This window comes from Corvus hawaiiensis, chromosome Z (assembly GCF_020740725.1).
Source record: "Corvus hawaiiensis isolate bCorHaw1 chromosome Z, bCorHaw1.pri.cur, whole genome shotgun sequence".
Lineage (NCBI taxonomy): Eukaryota > Metazoa > Chordata > Aves > Passeriformes > Corvidae > Corvus > Corvus hawaiiensis.
This window is the reverse complement of record NC_063255.1, coordinates 45985107-46005617: the sequence shown is the minus strand read 5'-3', so window position 1 is coordinate 46005617 and position 20511 is coordinate 45985107. Positions and strand designations below refer to the sequence as shown.

Genomic DNA, 20511 nt, shown 5'->3' with positions numbered 1-20511 from the left:
AACCCTTTTTTCCCATATAACTTTATTTTGTTCCCAAATATCTTAGGCATCCCTATTTAACTAAAATCCACTGCATCTTTGTTTGGGAAGACATATTGGTGAAATGGTTAGCATACCTACAAATGCTTTATTATACTTACCAATACTGGAAATGAGCTCACATTGTCAATGAAACTTTCACAAAGGCAGTGACATCGTTTTTTGAGATCGGTTGTCTTGATATGCCCATTCTGCTTTTGCTGTATGCTTGCCTTCAGCAAAGAAAAAAAGTTTTCAGGAAGGAAATCTTCCAAATAAAGAGAGGAAGGTAATAAAATTGTTTCACTTGTAAACATGTGAAAGTACTTCCAAGGATACAAAAGTACTGACAATTTCTAGAATAAACTCAACTGTCTTGGCCTGTGAGCTCAGGGAGATATGGGTTTTCAAACAGTCACCTTAAGTGTTTTGGAAAAATGAGCATGGGAACACAAACTGAAAGCTATAGTTTCTGTAAACTTCAGCAGGCTTTGGAGCTATTGTTGAGTGAAAGTGGATATACTAGCTCACTGATTTTTGACTTCCAGGTTTTCTTTTGCTACTGATATTGCTCAAGGAATGGCCTATCTCCACCACCACAAAATGTATCATGGACGGTTGAAATCTAGTAACTGTGTGATAGATGACCGGTGGGTTTGTAAAATTGCAGGTAAAGAGGAGACTAGAAAAAAATTCCAAAACTGTCCAGCTAACCCCCTAATTACAGATTTCACACTCAACACTCCTCCCAAGTGCTTTCATGTTGACATCTCATGTGGAATTGCTGACTGTACCAGACTTCACTAGCAGTGCCTTGTGCTGAAGCAAGTTTCATGTTACATTATCAAGTCAAGTCATTTAGTATATGTCACTGGTGCACATTTCAGATCCCACAAATTATGCAGTCTATCAACATCTGAGCAGAAACTGCCTCATTCTCAATTTTGATACACAGAGAAACCTGAGGTATGGACAATGGTGTAAAGAACTATAGCAATGCTGACTGATTGGTAAACACAAGGTAGTTTAATGGAGAAAAGCAGACTCAGAGCTTTAAAGTCTTGTTCACAGCATTGAATTGTATGCTCCCAGAGATGGAACTACAGGTCAGGTCTGCTCTTGGTACAGGAAGACAGCCTGTGGGAAAAAGAAAACCACTGAAAAGTCTAGTTTAGTTTGCAGCTGCCAAAGGGAATTAAGGGAATGATCATCACTTCTACTATTTTCCCAGAGTAGTCATCATCCTCTCTAACCCATAGCCATCCTAAAAGCACCAGCAACAGATTTGTTTTTCAGTGGTACATCCTATGACTAAGGCTCCTACACAGGGCCAGGCCTGCTTCTCCAACTCCTTCAGTATCCTTTTGCCTTCAGAACTGTCTACTCTGCTTGAAGCCTGTTCTGGAGAAACACATACAAATTAGACTTAGTTCAATTACATCAACTGCATCACCTTAGCACAGCTCCTCTCAATTAAATAGGATCTCTGTGAAATCACTCAGCAACTTCTGTTTTGATTCTGTTCTGCATCAAACTGTAGTGTTTTCAAATTTTCATGGTTTATTGGGATGAAATAATGTCAAACAAACCTCATAAATAACAAATGTGGGAGGTATTTTAAAAATGACCTCCACATAAAGATCCAATCCCTAGGAACATCTTAATTAGAGGTCACTCCAGGTAAAACCAGATATCTGCATCCAGCCTTTGCATACACTCAGAAGAGTGCTGTTTACATAAGAAAGATAGCAGAAGTCAGTTGTTTTTTCTCCTTCTTCCTGATTCTGAGTCATATGCTAAGAATTCCTTCTATGTTAGGCTAGAAGTATAGACAGAAAGATATTTCACATCTATGCTGCCTTTGTTCTGATGTTGTTGGTGTTCAAGTAATGCCCACCATCTGATTTTCAGTTGTTATTCTGTCTAACTAGTAATTGCTTGAGCAGCCTGCCACCAGAGATAAGGATCAAGGGACAAAGTAGAGCAGAAACCTGTGTTTACATGCTAACTCTTGCACTAGATGAGACTATTTGCTGAATATAATTTGATAAAATCATAAAATAATTCTGATTGCAGTGGGTCACGTAGTTCCATTTCCCTGCTGTCCTGCAGTCTTGCCCAAATATTTGGTTTACCAGATGCTATGTTTGCAATAGTTTAGGGGGACAAGACCACCCAGACCCCACTATTTCTAGACTTAAGATGTGTATTTAGAATAGGGAAAATTAATTTCTTTGGACTAATTGTGTTACTATCTACTACTGCACATGTTTCAGGGAAGTATCCACTGAATAGTTTGCTTCCTGTTTTCTTCCATTTTAGATTATGGCTTGCAGTCATACAGAAAAGAAGATTCTCCTGAGGGATCAAGTTCATCCCAGCAACATTTGATACAGATTTACACGGCTCCTGAAATACATTCTCTTTCAGATTTTGAACCCAATTCTATGTCAGATGTCTACAGGTAGCTAAGTTTTCCTGATCTCACTTTTACTAATCTCGAGTACTCTTTAACAATTAGGCTTGGTGTATTTCTGTTGTCACTCCAGGTATATGTTTGATTGTATTTTTAAAAGCATTGGTCCTGGAACACAGAACAGCATAGATATCACAGGATCTTCTCTTTCAAGGTAGATAACCAAATACTGAATTCACTGACATTATTTAAAAGCCGAGTTGGCCCAATGATCTGTAAGGAGTCACTTGACCAGTAAAATAAAAAGGCATAAAAGTCTGCTATTATCTAATTATCCTTTTTTTTCTGTTGCTGTTTCTTATGAAAAGCAGATTATTTTCAATAATGGCGATACTTCAAAAGTTAATAGCATCAGTGTTCTAGGATGTCATAAAGCACATATGCACCCTGTAATTCTGTAATTAAATGTCAGTACATTATTTTGGGGCATATACACAGTGTCAATATTTGGTTTACAGAGCAAAAATAAAGTGAAGGGAAAAAAAATGGATGCACTAGTGAATAGCTGCATTCCTTTCCTTTTGAAAGCCTTTATAGAAGATTGCCTTCCAGTGGCTTTCCCTGCCAGTGGTGGATTTCTTCTATCCAACCACTCTTCAGATAACCAGCATTACAATTGTAAACAAATGTCTGCATATACAATGTGCTTGAACATCATTAATTTTTTTCCATTCTATCAGATTACCTGAGAAAGAATTTGAAGTCTCAGTAGTATTTGTGCTCATAGGCTTAAATATGTTCTTAGAATTTGCTTCAAAATAATTCAGCTAAGGCAGTTTGAAATTCTGTTGGTATTTCTGGCTACTGTCATTTGTCCTGTTGATGCCATGAAGATTTTTTTTTGCTTTTCTTTAAACCATTTTTATACCTTTTTACAACTTCTGTATTCTTATTGCTTTTTGCCTACATTCTTGCACTTGTTTGTCAAGCTAAGAGACTAAACACTTTAGAAGCTTCGTAGCTAGGGAACAGTGTGCCCCAGACCCTAAGGTCCTCTCCAGAACATATTCTGTAAACCGAGATAGAACCATCCAGGGGAAGGTTCTTTGGGGAGGGGGGCTCACTTGAGCCTCTCATTGGGGAATCTTTGACAGAGATGCTAATTAGTAAGACCTATAATGTTATACCTGATCTTTTGTGGGGGTGTGCATTGTGGTGTGCATTGAGGTGCATTCGACCTGGATGTAGTGCACCTAAGGATCCTTAAAATAAATACCGAGGTAAAACCCCTTTTTCCCTTCTAACTGTGTTTGACTCTTGATTTTAAGACCAGGAAAAGGCATCACTGTGTTTTCAATATTAAGTAGTCTTAGAAAGAACTGTGCTCCAACTAAACAACAATTTTATGATTGTCTTATACATTCCAGTTTACCATTGCCCTGCAGCCAAAATGCATCCCAAAAATTGTTTCCTTGGCTTGTCTGTTCTTACTCTGCTCCTGTTCTGGATAGATATCATTATCTGACTTCGCAGGCAACTTGGCCTCCTGAAGGCATTTCTTGCCGAAGGTTCCCCTTTAAATAGTCCTAAGATCTGATTTGCTCATATCATGCATGTTTACAATGAACTTTTGACAGATTCAGTGAATGTTTCCTGGATTTATCTTGCTGTTCATCCACATGTCTGGAAAAAAAGAGCAACATGCAGTCAGGGAAGATAGAGAAGTGTCCTGTACTATTGAAAGGGTTGTCTTCTTATCTGGGCTCTCTTTAGAATTTGCATTTTAACAAATTTTGAGCAGGAGATAAGCCTTCCTGATAGCTGTATTTGGCCCCACTGGCCAGGCAGCATTGATCCAGTCTTGAAATCCTCAGTTTTCATCTGTGCAAAAATTCCATTAATATTCCTGAAGGTAAGGCCCAAATAAAAAATGAGTAGAAACTGCAGGAGTGGGACTTGTAATTTAGTGGGCTCTTACAGATGAATCACTTGCTTTTAAAGTTCTCTAGGAAAAGTGTTGGTCAGATGGGAAAGCTAAAATGGAAATGAGAATAGGAGGGAGCATGAATGTAGCTCCTGTTTTTAGCTGAAGAGGCTGCTTCCAGTCACAGTTTCTCTTACATAGATTCTTCTTGATTTGTAATCGTCATATGAATTTCACTATCCACAATGGATAGTGAATTTTATTGGGCAGTGCTGCTGAAGATGAATTAAATCAATATGACTTTGTCAGAGTTACCATCATCTAATTATTGTCCTTGAAAATCTGTTTCAGCTTTGTGGCCTCCCGAGGATTGATTTTTCTTTCTTCCACCAATCACCACAAAATTAATATAAAAACCTCATCAGATTAATTTCTAAATTATTCATCATGTTTTATATGCATTGTTTTATTTTCCAATCGTGGTCCACAAGTGGGGTGAAAGACCAATGAACATATCCTGCTACCAATAGAATGTCTTACAGAGCAGTGCAACCATTAGCAACACAACAGATTGAAAACCAATATTCTCCAAAAAGTAAATGTTACCAAGCTGAGAGGCATGCAGGGTAAATTATTACACTGTTTCACTTTATAAAGAGGTAAAAGCATCTTTTTCCAGCCTGTTGGCTGGAGGAGGTGCTTGCTTTTAAGAGATCACTGTTCTAAAAGATCTCCAGTGAGTTCAGTAAAAAGACTAAACTCTGTTTTTACTGTCTTTTTCCATTCTTCATCCTTGGTGAATGTATTTGACCTTAGTTCAACTGAGGAACATAATGATAATGAAAATATAATTCAGAAGGAACAAGCAGAAATGCTTACTATAAAATATGTCCTCTGGACACACTGTGTCATCATAGACTTCATGGGCATTTTCTAGAACAGTGATCTTTTCAGTGGCTGAGAAGAAGCCACTCCTCCAACTGGTGATTCTGATGAACCTGCTCCTGCCCCTTGAGTGGAGCAAAAATCAGACCTCTATGTTTAACTGGTAGGAATTATGTATATAAACCTGTACATATCACCTCTGGATTCCATTAATTCTTACAGAGAAAATTGCTTTGCATCAACCTCAAACATCTCTAGGACTGATAACCATGAGAGAGGGATGCTATGAAACTTTCAGTAACAGATCTTTGAAATCACAAAGTTGTAATAAGTAGCAGCACCATTGCCATCCTTCCTATTGGGATACTAGGATTTCAGACATAGAATGGGGAAGAATAAGAAATCATGAAAAGAAGAAATCACTGACTCAATTAACTGTTATTGCATTAAGATTTTGCTTAATTTTTATTCTGCAGTTATGCCATCATTTTACTAGAAATTGCCACAAGAAGTGACCCTATGGCAGTAAGTAAAGACAAATTATCTTTGGAATTTGCATGACAACTTTGATTCTGTTTCTGCTGAAGACACAAACCAAACTTTGAGTTACTGCACCTTTGAGTTACTTTTTGAGCATGCATTTTCCTCATGATTTTCTGGATGCCAGTTCAGTTCTCATGGAACATGCAATCAGGGTTTCCTCATAAATCTACCAGTTTTCCCTTTCAGAGCTTTGAAGAAGAGCATATGATAAAAAAATGTAGCTCTAAAACTGCCTTTTGATTAGTTTTGTGAGGTTTAATGGCTAGGTGGATGCAGGGAGAATGTATGTATTAGCATCTTCCTCTTGCTCCTGCTTCTTCCTTTTCCTGCCATTTACATGCCCTTTTAGTGGAATCTTGCAGTAATAAGAATTACCTAGAAAAGCAAATTAACTGCTCTCCATAAGGAAAATGTCCATTTTGCATGTGTCTTTTGATCAGTGCTAAATGGCATACCCAAGAATGCACCTTGAAATTGAAAACAGATGGTCTGGATATGTAACCATGTTCTCTGAAATAATTTGCTTAAGGAAAATTGTAACAATGAAGACTTGAAACTGCTATTTTTCCAGTTCTGATAGTTTGTGATAATAGACTAATGTAGTCCTTTTGGTTTCTTAAAGGTTTCCCAATATCTTGCCAGGTTTTTTGTTTCAAATGTTGTTTATGTCATATAAACACTGAGATTAAAGCCTGTCAGCCATTAAAAATCTTTTAGACAAGGTGACCCAGTTTTGACTGGGTTATATGTTTTTTTATCCTTTTTTTTCCTTGTGCTCTTATATAAAAAAAGCTGACTTAGAAGTGATAGGGAAGATATTATAAAAGTGATGATGATAATAGTAATATATTTTCAGTGACTGGGATGAGAACCATAACACTTGTTTCAACATTGTTTAATCCCTTTTTCTCTAGAAAGATGTCATGCATTCAGCTGAATATTCTTGGTGCCCACCTTTGGCAGAATTAATTTCAGGAAAGACTGAGAATTCTTGCCCATGTCCCACAGATTATATAGAGGTGAGTAAAATACAATATTGTGTACAAAAGTCCTTTATTGAAGTGAATTTACAACATGTCATAACAGTTTTATGGCAATGTTACCTTTGATAAATATAAATAACCCAGAAATCAAGAGGTACAAGTACCTCAAACAACGCAAAATGAAATTATTTAATATCCGTAATAAAAACATGTCATTGTGACAATGAAAGATTCAATTGTCCCCTCAAGTTGCCAGTGTAATACATTATGTTTTTAATATTCAATCATTGATTTTTGTGCAATTTCATTTTATTATAGAGTGTTGAATTTCATACATATTTTATGTTAGTAATATCTAGCTTACTGACAGAGGGCTTTCAAATAACGAAGTCTGTCTCAGGCAAATTATGAGTTTGGTTTGATTCTTATGCAAAAGTCTTTGTCTTAGTAGCCTCAATAAAGTACACCCCCTCCCAGTTTAATTAAATCAGAAAAAGATTGGGTCATCCTTATTTCAGTTTCAGTGCAATATAATTCAGCTTTGCTGGTTTGTAATAACATAAATGTAAAAAACTTCTCATTAGTAGCACTGGATTTTAATCAGAAGTTAACGTTCCTAAGGGGTACTTCAGCTCTTAATCTTTTGGGAATTTGTGTAAAGACAAGTCCTCTGAAAACAGTATGTGACTCCAACAGTGTAACACTGTTTTACAGCACAAGACAAGAGCTTAAGCAGTGTTCAGCAGAAGGAACGTGTATATCTTACTGTGATTTCCCACAGCAGCATTTTCATGAACTAATATCCTTCATTCAGCAAAAGCCTGTATAACTCCAGAGACTTCAGTACAGCTGCAGAGAGAGCTTCACACAGCCAGCTGGCACCAAGAAAACAGTAGTGTTAACTTAAAATACTGCTTGTGCTTGGAATAGTAAAAGCTGTGTGCTTTTCTCACTCTTTCCCTTCTGCAGTTAATTGAAAGGTGCAGAAAAAACAATCCATCCCAAAGGCCTACATTTGAACAAGTCAAGAAAATGTTGTACAAGATGAATCCCATTAGCCCTGTTGACATGATGATGACTCTGGTAAATTTAGCTTTTTAATCCAATTCAATCTGCTCACTCTCAATAACTTTCACCTCCATCCTGCAGAGGTTTTTTTGATCTTATGCCCCTTGTTTGGTCAGAAAATCCACAGTTATTTGTTCTGCTTTGTTGGGGCTGATTGTAGTTGCAGCTCTGCTTGAAACCCAGCTTTCCTTCTCATTCAATTTTTTAACTGTTTCAACTTCTTTGGGGTTGAACTTTTTTTTTTTTTGTCAATCAAATGTTGTTTGCAAACTATATTCCCCCTTTCCTGTGGCTCAGTGGTCTTACAGTACCATGGATATAGAATACCTGCATGCTACAAATACCATGTTTACAAATAATTTTGAGCAGAGTATCTCAAGCCCATCATCAGAGAAACAAGATTCCTGCCTCCACACACTATTGCCTCACACAGAGAAGGGATGCAAAAAGTAAAGCATTGACCAGCACAGCAAGATAGTTTATGAAAGAGCATTGTGAACTTTTGCTAAAAGATTGAGACTTAGATACCTTTTGTTTTGGTAAGATTTTGATCCATGTCTGTAGCTTGCTCTCTGCATTGGATTTGGCCCCTAAAGTTTGCATGAAATTTGAAAAGCCTGAAATTGCCTTCTACCATTTTACATGTAAGCAACAACCTCAAATCTAGATTTATAAATTTACCTAAGGAGAAATCTGATCTTTGGATTTTGTAAAAAAGTGTTAGGTGTTTTAGACCTATGCCCTTTTTTATATCTGAATGTTTTCAAAACAGAATCATTCAAATTCTTAAACCCTATCCAGCTAAGCATCTGTTTCAGTAAAAAGATGATTTTAGAAAATTCTCTGTTATTTAGATGGAGAAATATAACAAACATCTGGAGATACTGGTTTCTGAGAGAACACAGGATTTAATGCATGAAAAACAGAAGACTGATCGTCTGTTGTATAGTAAGTTATAAAGAGAAAAATGGTGGATATTCTTCTCAATAATAATTTTATTTCAGCTGTCTAAATACAAACAAGAACCCTTTGATAAGTGATTATTTGATAGGTAACATTTAGCTAGCAAAGAATGAGTGCACTTGTTTCTTGCAAAGATGGAAAGATAGCTACGTTCTATATTTCCCCCTTAGAAATTAGTACACTCATCTGAGAGCTATGACCCCAAAATCCATAGTGCTCAGACTTTGAATCCATGTGGCAGGCCTTTTGCATAGTTATAAATGTTATGGAATTTTAGTTGGTTACTTTTAAAGGCAGTGTATGTTCCAGAATTCTGTAAGAAAAAAGGCATAAAGGGATGGGAATAGCATATAAGAGAGGAAAAAAAAGGGATGTGAAAGTGCAAGATAGGGGGAACAAAGGTGATTTAAAAAAACCAGAGAGGAGATAGTAAACAAACCTAACACAAGTAGAAAGCACTAGCAAATAGCTGACAAAGGAAGAATTAGTAAAAGCCCAGCTCACACTATTAGAATCTAACCTTACTTCTTCTTGGAATGTATAGATATTGATTTGTTTGAACTAAAAGTTATGGGCCATGTGAAAAATCTGGATGTGTTATCAGTGAGATTTATTGTGAATTCTCACATTACAGCAGAGCAGATTTTGATGCCAAAGTGTGTTTTCACCTTCATAATATTTTGCATTTATGAACATTTTTTTGTGCCTTTAAACAAACATATTATATTTAATGTGTTCTTTAATCCACATAAAAAGATTAATAATGCTCTACTTTCTACAACAGGTATGTTGCCGAAACAAGTAGCAGATGATCTCAGGCAGGGAAAACATGCACAAGCTCAAAGTTATTCAAGTGCCACCATCTTCTTCAGGTAAATAAAAATGAAAGATAGGACTAGAACTGTCTCCTACAGAAGAAACTTCTAGGCTTTTAATGGAGGTGAAGCTCCTAACCAAGTACAGAATTTCTATCTAAACTTACAACAGGTGGCTCTGCAAAAGAGTGTCTTTCAAAATTCTCACACCTCCCTATTTTTCATTATAATTACTTAAATAAAAAATGGCATTACTCTGGAGCTCTAACAAACAGCAGCACATCCCTTTGCATGTGTTACACATGCATGAATGTATGTTTCATAAGATAGGTCTAAGTAAAAAATCCACTATTTAGCCTGTGTAATGAAAATTTTTCTGTCCTTAGAGTCCACATTGATTTACAGTCCTAATTTTTTTATGTGTGCAGGAAGAAACATATAAATGGCATGCCTTCACTTGTCATAAATGAACAGATATCAAGTTACCTTTTTTCATTTGAAAAACCAAAACATGACCCAAAATAGAAGACTGCTTAGTCTGTTACAGATTAAACTCTACCTGTAAAAATGCTTTACTGCACTGGTAAGCAAAAAGACTCAGGTCAATCTGTCCTTTTAAATGGAAGAAGTCTTTTGTCAATTTAAATAAATGAAGACAAAACTATCCTACAAGAATCTTAGTGAAAGAATTATTGAAAAGAGAAGGTTGATGTAATTGCATTGAGAAGTTTTTACTGTGTGCTTAAGATTACTAATCAGCAATGATTATGACAGTGGATGAATATGCTCTTTCTGTTGTGTTTTAACAGTGACATTGTTGGCTTCACTGAGCTGTCCAGCACCAGCACACCATACCAAGTGGTAGATCTCTTGAACAAGCTTTATACCACTTTTGATGAGATCATAGATAACTATGATGTCTATAAGGTGGAGACAATAGGAGATGCCTGTAAGTTCCTTAAGCTGTGGGCAGTGATGGGGCCTGGGGCATCAGGATAGTGACTCTGATGATAAGGAAGAATAGCTGAAGGAGATTTGGAAAGCTTCTTACCACTGGCAAGGCCACATAAAACAATTAGGAGATGAGTCCTACCAGAGCCCTAGCAAACTCCAGGAACATTTTCCTGCATACCTTTAATCATTTGTATGATTGATGAGTGTTGTAAATGGGACAAATTAATTGAGTAAAATACCACTGCTTTTTGTTTGGTTCCTATGACTAGTAAGGTCTGACTTTAAGTCTTGGCTGCAGATTAATCCCAGTTGGCAACTTCTGTATCACACAAACACAACTAAAAAATTTACTTTTTACATGGGATCATAGATGCCATACCCTAAGTTTTATAATCTGTCTTTTTTTGCAAAGGCCATAACAATCTTCTTTCTCCTAATACACTGTAGGGGCTTGAGTGCCTCTTCTCTTTGAGTTTATAGGAAAATGGCTTTATATTTGCTACCATGGGAATCTGCTGGGGATTGATTACCATTAAAATTGACTTCCATAAAACCTAAGGTAATCTAACAGGGCTTTTGGATGAGACAGACAGAAGTCCTATAAGAGATGCGGAAGAAAAGCCCCACTATTTTTTCTCTGTGGAACTGTTGAACAAATTCCTGAGCATAAAAGTCCTGAACAAATGCACCCCTAAAAGACCTTTTTCTTGCCCTACACAGCAATAGTCAAAGAATCACAGAATATCCTGAGTTGGAAGGGATCAACAAGGATCATCGAGTCCAACTCCTGGCTCTGCACAGGACATCCCCAAGAGTCACACCATGTGCCTGAGAGCATTGTCCAAACACTTCCTGAACTCTGTCAGGCTGGTGCTGTGACCACTTCCCTGGGGAGCTGTTCCAGTGCCCAACCACCCTCTGAGTGAAGAACCTTTTCCTGACATCCAACCTAAATCTCCCCTGACACAGCTTCAGGCTGTTCCCTTGGGTCCTGTCACTGTCACCACAGAGGAGAGATCAGTGCCTGCCCCTCCTCTTCCCCTCACAAGGAAGTTGTAACTGCAGTGAGGTCTCCCCTCAGTCTCCTCTTCTCCAGGCTGAACAGACCAAGTGACCTCAGCCACTCCTCACACGGCTTCCCCTCAAGGCCCTTCACCATCCTCGTGCCCTCCTTTGGACACTCTCTAACAGCTCAGTGGCTTTTCTGTGTTGTGGCACCCAGACCTGCCCCCAGCACTCGAGGTGAGGCTGCCCCAGTGCAGAGCAGAGCGGGACAATCCCCTCCCTTGCCCGGCTGGTGATGCTGTGCCTGCTGCCCCCCAGGACACGGGTGGCCCTCCTGGCTGCCAGGGCACTGCTGGCTCATGTTCAACTTGCCATCAACCAAGACCCCCAGACCCCCTTCCCACTGTGCTGTTTTCCAGCATTTCATTCCCCAGTCTGTCTGTACATCCTGGGTTGCCCCATCCCAGGAGCAGAATCTAACACTTCCTTTTCTTAAACATCATGAAGTTGGTGATTGCCCAACCCTCTAATTTACCAAGGTCTCTTAGCAGGGCCTCTCTGCTTGTGAGGCAATTTAGTAGCATTGGCAGACTTGCTTAGTATCCCTTCCAGTCCTGTGTCCAAGCCATTTATGAAGATGCTGAAGAGCTCAGGGCTGAGGATGGAGCCCTGTGGAACGCCCCTAGTGACAGGTCACCAGTCTGGTGTCACCCCATTCACTGTAACCCTTTGTGCCCAACCTGTGAGCCAGTTGTTCACCCACATGTGATGCATTTATCCAGCCGTGTGCTGGACAGTTTGTCCAGAAGAATCCTGGGTGGGCCAGTATTGAAAGCTTTACTGAAATCCAAAAAGATTACATCAGCTGACTTCCCTTGATTAGCTGGGTGGGTTATCCTGTCATAAAAGGAAATCAGATTTGATAATCAGGACTTTTCATTCATGAAGCCATTCTGGCTGTGACCATTTACTATATTGTCCTTCAGGTATTTTTCATTACCTCCCAGAAAAATCTTTTCCATAATTCTACTGGGCACTGAAGTGAGACCGACAGGCCTGTAGTGTGCAGGGTTGTCCCTCTTGCCATTCTTGAAAATTTGGACAATATTTGCCAGCTTCCCATAGGCCGGAACTTCTCCAGATTTCTATGACCATTCAAAAAGCATTTTCAGAGGTCTTGCAATGACTTCACCAGTTCTTTGAGTACTATGGGATGAATCCCCTCAGGTGCCATAGATTTACAGGGATTGAACTACAGCAGCAGGTCTCACGTAAATTCAAGGTTTATCATTCTCACAGTCATGGTTCTCCAGGTCAGCACCCTGGGACCCCCAGAACCCATCATCAGTGTTTAAAGCATAGTGCAGGAAGCATAGGACAATGCCTAGTTGGAGTCATTGCCTTTTTTTATTATATCTGCCCAATGACAAAAGGTACTGAACAGCCACATTTGCACTGCTTGTCCCACTTTAAGAATTCTCAGTGGAGGGGAGGATGGAGAAAGAAAGGGTTGGAGGGAATAAATCTTATGTAGAAGTAAGAAGGAAATACAACATTTTTCAGATGTAAGTGTACCGGTTTGGCCAAATTTAGAAATATACTCTGAGAGAAGGCACAACCACCCCTCCCCCACCAGGTTCGGGAAAAATAAATTTTCCTCAAAGGAAAGTGAAAGAGATAAAAACTATTTATTTAACAAACACACGGGAAAAGGGATAATGATGCTAAATAATAAAATCTCTCACTGTGGAGAAAAAACCTGGGAAAGTGTCAGAGTCCTCCCTTTGGTCTCCTCGGAGCTGGGGCTTGGCCCAGGGCCAGGCCCTCTGTGCTTGGTGGAAAGTCCTCCTGATGTACTCTGATGTTGAAGCAATCACGCAGTCCAGTAGAAAAGGGGAAAAATCTGAGATTCCAGGGAAGGAAAAATTTAACTCTCAGTCTCTCTCCGGAGAAAAAAAACCAGCTGAACCACTGGCCAAAAACTGTCCTCGGAGCAGCAAGCTGGGTGCTTCCTCCCTCCCCTGACACAGCGGGGAAAACCCATTGCTATCTGTGTGTGACCTTGAACAAGCTGCAAACTGCTTTGAAAAAGTTTTGCTCAGTTTTTTCCTTCCCCCTCTCAGGCTCAGTTTAGAGCCATAGAAAGGCACAGGAATTAATTTTTGGGCATAGGCAGCGATATGGGATACACATCATAAGGTCACCCTAAGACATTAAGGTAATTCCACACATGAGCTTTTGCCCTAGCCTTCATTTGTTTCTGGCTTTCTTTGCTCAGCAGGCACAACTGTGCCTTGGGACATGAAGAAATAGGGCTTCTTTCTTTTTCTTATCCTTTAAAATTTTTTTTATTGTAGGCAGCATACTTTAGTAAATCTGTGTGTAATGCCAAAGGTTAACAAAGTTGCACTGTTGTGTTAAGATATGGTGGTGTCGGGAGTACCCAAGGAGAATGGGATCCTTCACGCTGGTGAGATTGCAAGCATGGCTTTAGACCTTCTGGACGTCTGCAAGACTTTTAAGATCCCACACAAGCCCAATACCCTCCTAAAGATAAGAGCAGGAATACATTCAGGTATGTTGAGAAAGCTGCAAATGAGTCTTCCTCTGGCTTAACAAATGCATCTGTAGTGGTGATTTCCTCTCCATTTAAAATAAAGTTAATTTTTTGATATGGGATGGAACACATCATAGAGGTCATCCCAACAGAGTAAATTACTGGGTACTGGGATATTGGTACCTCAGTTTGGAGTACAACATTGGAAAGATCCCACAGCTCCAGTGCATTTGCTGATGTGAGTTAGAACTGCCATTCTGTATCTGTTACTTGTCCTTATCAGCTGTTCTCTCAAAACAGTGAGTTTTTTCTTGACACTCTGCTCTAGCCTTCACTCTCAGATCCCCAGCTCCCTGATTTAATCTGATGTATGACTGCAACTCCTTGATAGACAGCCAGAGTTGGACATGTCCTGTGCAGTCCAGCATCTCCCAGTTAAACAGCTTACACTGACTTACCAAGAAATCATATTTTTTATGTTTTAAATCACTTGTAAGACAGATGTGTAACCCATGTAAAGACAATACTGACAGTCTTTATCTGGTTAACAAATTAGATATAAGATGGTGTAGGAAGCAGCCATAAGGCTGTATGACCATGTGATTTATAAACACAAAATATCTTGTTTTCTATTTCTTAACAGGGGCAGTTGTAGCTGGAGTTGTTGGAAGCAAAATGCCACGGTACTGTTTATTTGGAGATACTGTGAACACAGCTTCCAGGATGGAATCTACCAGTGAAGGTAATAAGGAAAAAACTGCAGGTGGGGTTTTAATCATCCCTGAATTAGTTCTTAAAAAATGTTAGGCTGAGTTTTGAGTCCTGACCTATTCAAATGATTGCAAATCCTTTAAGGATATAAGGAGGTTCTTGATTTCTGGGTCCAGTCTGCCTAGGGACAAATTATGAGAGTGATATTCTCTACAACCGTTTTTGTAATCAGATCCCCTTATTTCTCAATTCTCCGAAAGGGATTTTTGTGGCTTTGAAGTCCTCTACAGTAAAAAAGGTAAGAATAAAATAAAATGAGAGGCAAGTGGTTATGTTCACTGTTTCTATTTGTTGCTCACACACATCTGGATTTATGGTAAAAATATTTTCATTACTCCTCTTTTATTGCTGATAACTTTCTCTAATGGAGAACACGAGAAATAGTAGAAGACCATGGGAGCTGTGTCTGTGTTTAACCAGTATAGAAGATTATGTATGTGTCCTCTAGCAAAGAGTTTAAACAGAAATTTTGTGGAGGTATTCTCACTGCTTCTTCCCAGGAGATAACAGAGCTCCAAGTTTACTTAGCAAGCTTCATCTTTATCCAATATGAGCATTTGAACCTCAGATTCTGAAATATTTTAGCTGACCGACAAGAACTGAGAGAAACAAATGATAGAGTGATTCAACATCAAAGAACTCTGATATCTTGTTTCCTTTCATTCATGAAATGAAGCTGTAGTAGTTTTATGGCTCACATTACAATGCATTGTAAATGGATTTGAACTAGCCACATACATGATTCTTCAAGTTTAATTTCATGATAAAAACTGCTGCTTTCAACATCTATCATGATCCACTAAAAACAAGGCAGAAAGGCAGGGGAATGGTCCTAAATGATGTATTTGAAAGTTTTGAAAGGATTTGAGAATCACCAGCATCCATTCCTTCTCACCATTTTTATTTTTCCAAAGCAAATGCTAACCTGGGTGGAACAAATATAACTTAATTTTCTTTCTGTCAGTCTCCAAGATAACTCCTTTTATGCTCCTCGTATCAACTTATCTGAACTCCTTTAAAACTAATACATTCAAAATCTGCTTCCATCATTCCTAGGTTATCTTTTGTTCTGTATGCCAGTCTCTTTCTCAGATGGTGCATCAACACTATAGACTTAGGAATGAAGACAACATTTTATCTTTCAAGCCTTTATTTTCTCTCCCTCTTTTTCTGGCCACATACATCTGAGGACCTCAAATTACATTACCATGTTTTAAACCTAAGATGATTGCTTTAAAATCGATTAATTACTAGCAATGTGCATTAGAAATGCTATCACCTGGAATCTGAGTGCTAGTGTCTTCTTGTCAAGCAGGATGACAAGTTGAAATATAATGTATTTACTGCAAGGAATATTTCTGAGATATGTATCTATGTATGTTGACACATATATCTCCTGATCTACAGGCAATGTTCTGAGACTCTAAAAAACATTTAAACAAATAAAAGTGGGCATATAAACTGTCATTTTCTGCTACAAGAAAAATCAATTACACAATCTTAGCCAGTCCTACTATCATCTGGGATGTTTTTTAAACAAAAAAGCATAATGATTGACTCTGTGTCACAGAATGTTACAGGTGAAAAAACCTGGTTTTTAATTTTTTTAAATTTTGGCAAAATTTTGCTTTCCAGCAAAAGTAGAATTTCTTCTAGCTGTCCTGCTTCTTGGTCCTTCCTCCATCATTTTCACAAAGCAAGACAGGTGAGGTTTGCATGGTTTACATGAAGATAAAATCTCAACTAAGGAAAAATCACCTTTTTAAAAAAAATTGGAATTATGTTAGTATTGTCTCTTCCAACTGTCTTAATTTACAGGTTTGGAGTCAGAGCAAGGATGGCTGTATCTTTAATGTTTAGACTTTGCTGAAAACTATATATGCAAAGAAAGCACTGGCTCTTTATTTATCAGGAGGTAGAACTCTGTATGGTTTTCTTCACCAGATGAAAAGGATGCTCATCAGTAGCACAGACAGACAACTGTGAAGAGTTACAGAAATATTTTTAGATGCAGAATGTGAAAGTAGTGTTCGTTGAAAGCTCCATATTTGTCCTGAGATGCTCTCACAAACAGTCCAGGATACTGGAGCTTGTGTGCAAACATTTCAAATAACAAATAACAAGGAATGAAAGCAAAGACCTGAAAAAAAACCCCAAGGGGGAGTTCATTAATGAGTCTTGAAATTTTTGACACACTTTAGGAGATTGATCTGTCTTAGATGTATAAATTGCTTGCTAATATGATATTTATCTTTCTTTCCAGCTCTTAAAATACAGTGCAGTTCAAGGGCGTACCAGCTGTTGGAGCAGATTGGAGAGTTTGTGTTAGTATGCCGTGGGAATTTACAAGTCAAGGTGTGTATGCAACATTTATACTCAGCTTTTCAGAGAGGAGAGTGTGAAAGTACTCTGGAGTCCCTAAATTTTAACCCATGCAGCCCCCTGTATCTTCTAGTCCTCTACATCTCAAAGTGCTTTGGTTAGACTAATTCCTGTGCCTGAAGAGAGCATGTTCAAGTTCTAAGACAGGACCAGTTCCATGTTCACAGGACAAATCTGGTAAGTCAGAGATGAAGGACTTAGTCAAGCTTGGAAGTCCTGCATGGCACATTCACTGTCACAACAGCCTGAAATCAAAAAAAGGTCTTTCAGAGACATCACAAATCATCGTGTGAGTTCCACAAGAGGATTAACATACTTGTGGACCCTGTTTTGAAAGGGACTTCAAAGAATTGTTTTAACTGATACTACTGCTATTATCTTTTAAGGAAAGGTTTTATGCCTCATTTTTCCTCTATGTAAAGTGGCTGACAGGCACATGTTTCTCATTTTGGGATTTGTTTTGAGTTGTAGTAAGAAAATTATTTCATAAATGATGGATAGTGTTATAACCTCATGACTAATATTCTTTCTTAGGGGAAAGGAGATATGGTTACATACTGGCTTGAAGGTAAGAAAGCCTCTGTTACCCAGAAGGCAGTCACCAGCCCTTCTGTGACTCCTCAAGATGCCAACAGAGCTTCATATAGTCCGATACCAGCTGTCCTTCCCGGTGATCCTCTCTGAAGTCCTGCTTCCTAGTCACTCATTAACTCCAATATCCCTTCTGCTTTCAGTCTGTTAGGTCATCCTGCTAAATTAGAAAATTAGAAAAGAGATAATACACCCCTTTGGCCTTGTGAATGTATTAGCTCAGGCTTTATTAACAGGTGTCTCTCCCAGAAATGGCACTGAAAATACAGAAAAGCAAAAAACTCATCTTAAGGAATAATACATAGAACTGCCCCACCAGCTACCAGGGCAGAAGGTAGCTCCCAATGTTACTTCTTGATTTGGTTTTGATGGGAAATCCTCTGCCAGCGGCCACCATGACTTCAAAATCAGCTGGCTGGACATTCCAGCCTGTGAGGTGCTCCTACATGAAAGGAGACAGCATAGTGTTGCTGTTTAGTGGTATCAGAAACCTTACGGGTGTGGTTGGTTTTGTGCTGTGAAAAATGAGGTGTGTATTGTGTGACAAAGTAAGATCCATCAAAAGAGGAGGATGAAGCAGAGAAATTATAGTGGATACAAACTGAAACAAGAATCCGTACTCCTACTTTCATTTAATCTCCATGGTCTGGGGCATAGAAAAAAGAATTAAGTCTGCTGTTTCCATGCAGCCAATTCCTAGTGACACCTGCCATCTTGTTGCAGAGACATAAAAATCTTGGGAGAGAAGTGCAAGACATTGTATGCTGTTACTAAACAGGATAAAGTTCACTACGGCCGCTCTGGGATTTCTCTGAAAAACAACTCTTAACATTAGCTGATGTTATGGAGTTGCTTTGATTAAAGTGGCAGTGAACCTACTGTTGCTGGATAGCTGTCTGTCAGTGAAATCAGGCAGCCCTCTGAGTCACTGTGTAATTCAGAACACAGTTTAGGAAAGGTCATTCCTGAGCCAGCATTTCCTGTAAAGAGAGAACTATCACTACAAGTGGAGTAATCTCTAGATGAGCATGATTCTGTGAGCATTGCTGGTGTTGGCTTTCTTTAAACACTTACCTTTCAGGGCTAATATATTTTGAAGAGTTTAGCCAGTTCCAGTTTAACTGATTAGCAAACAAACTGGGAGGAGATGAAAAGGAAGGACTTTGAGTGACATAGCACCACTTACTCCTGCTTATTCTGCTTCCTTACCCTCCAGTCTGTCCCTGATCCTAGGTACAAGTACAAAAACATGCATGAAGCTGCAATTTTTCTGGTATAAATTTGTGCAGTTTAAACAAGCAACTGACTGCTTGTTCATGTTCCCATGTAGCTAGCATAGCCACAACTTTTAATTGCAAGTATGTGCTGTGTGATTGTGATAGTGATAGGAGGGTTACACTACAGTCTTTCTTTGGCTTCTGTGAGAATTAAATGCAGCAGTAATGATAGATTTTTCAGGGATGCCTAACAGAGGTAGAAAGTTAAATCCTTCCAAATTATGGGAGATTTTTTCAAAATACATAGAAAAGACGTAGAAAATTCTGAGTGAATTTATGTCTCAAGAAGTGTGTGACATTCTGTATCTGCCATGTTGGATACAGAATGGTTCTGAATGGAACCAGAATCTCAGCACGGGAGACAGACACAGCTGACTTTGGCACATGAGATCCCAACATAGAGTCCTGCCAAATTTTTTAAAATCAAAATTTTTAATTGGTTTCACATTTTTTATAGGCTTCCAAATTCCTTTCTCTGTTTTTAATTTTCATATTAGAAGGTACAGTAAATTTACTGTTTTTGTAATCTTAGCAGAATAAACTTTTCAGTTATCAGTAGTCCAGAGATATCCTCTAATACAACTATTTCCATTATCCAAATGCTATCTAGAAATTGTGAAACTCTCTGCTGTATTATAGTGCTTCATGTTGTATTAAATAGTTTACATTATTCTTTTAATGAGTTTGGATTTGTTTACATTTTTATTTAAAAGGTGCATATCCGTATCAAATGTGGATGTGAAAACATATGCTTTGTCTGTATATTACAGTTTTAACTCCTCTGCTTTATTTTAATGTTGTCTGTAGAATAAAAACTTTAAAACACATGTCTTATGAGTTTAAAATCTTCTAAATATAAATGAGTGATGAGGGACCAATAGAAAGCTTGCTGTATTGACAGCTTCCACCACTGACAAGTCCTTGGGTAGTATTCAAGTTCTGCTGAAGACAGCAGAGACTCTTGCTGACTTCAGGAGGCTTAGAGCCTGGTGGTTTTCTGTAAAAGAGGTACAGTTTGAAGAGTGCTTGTGTCAGCCTACCTCAGTTTTATTGTTACTTCCTGATCCTCTCCTCAAACAGAGCATCTCCAGAATGAGAACTAGATTGTTTTCAGGACCGTTGAATCTGTCATGTTTCCTGCAACTTCAAGCAGTAGTCCTTATTAATGTCTGTTTTTCTGATGACTGTGATGATATGACCGAATTTGGAAGGTAGAAGTACAGTAGTGAACATTACAGATAAAAACAGAAGTGTCCTCAGTCAACTTACAAGATTTTTTTAAGATTAATTTCAGACATTTTGACAGATGTAGTCAATGACTACAGCCATATTTCAGATGCAGGAAAGCATTTACCAGCT

General features: G+C 38.4%; 1 protein-coding gene across 1 annotated transcript in view; it reads left to right on the top strand.

Annotated features, from left to right (window-relative positions):
• Nucleotides 1-19008, top strand: part of LOC125320269 (atrial natriuretic peptide receptor 2-like) — a 37410-nt gene extending 18402 nt beyond the window's left edge. The window contains exons 12-23 of the mRNA XM_048292403.1: nucleotides 567-688; nucleotides 2341-2482; nucleotides 5720-5768; nucleotides 6701-6805; nucleotides 7739-7852; nucleotides 8692-8785; nucleotides 9585-9672; nucleotides 10425-10564; nucleotides 13997-14149; nucleotides 14775-14873; nucleotides 17166-17257; nucleotides 17819-19008. Of these exons, the coding sequence (XP_048148360.1) occupies nucleotides 567-688; nucleotides 2341-2482; nucleotides 5720-5768; nucleotides 6701-6805; nucleotides 7739-7852; nucleotides 8692-8785; nucleotides 9585-9672; nucleotides 10425-10564; nucleotides 13997-14149; nucleotides 14775-14873; nucleotides 17166-17257; nucleotides 17819-17968 (1348 nt within the window). The 3' untranslated portion in view covers nucleotides 17969-19008. The remainder of the gene's footprint in view (nucleotides 1-566; nucleotides 689-2340; nucleotides 2483-5719; nucleotides 5769-6700; nucleotides 6806-7738; nucleotides 7853-8691; nucleotides 8786-9584; nucleotides 9673-10424; nucleotides 10565-13996; nucleotides 14150-14774; nucleotides 14874-17165; nucleotides 17258-17818) is intronic.
• Nucleotides 19009-20511: the final 1503 nt, after the last annotated feature.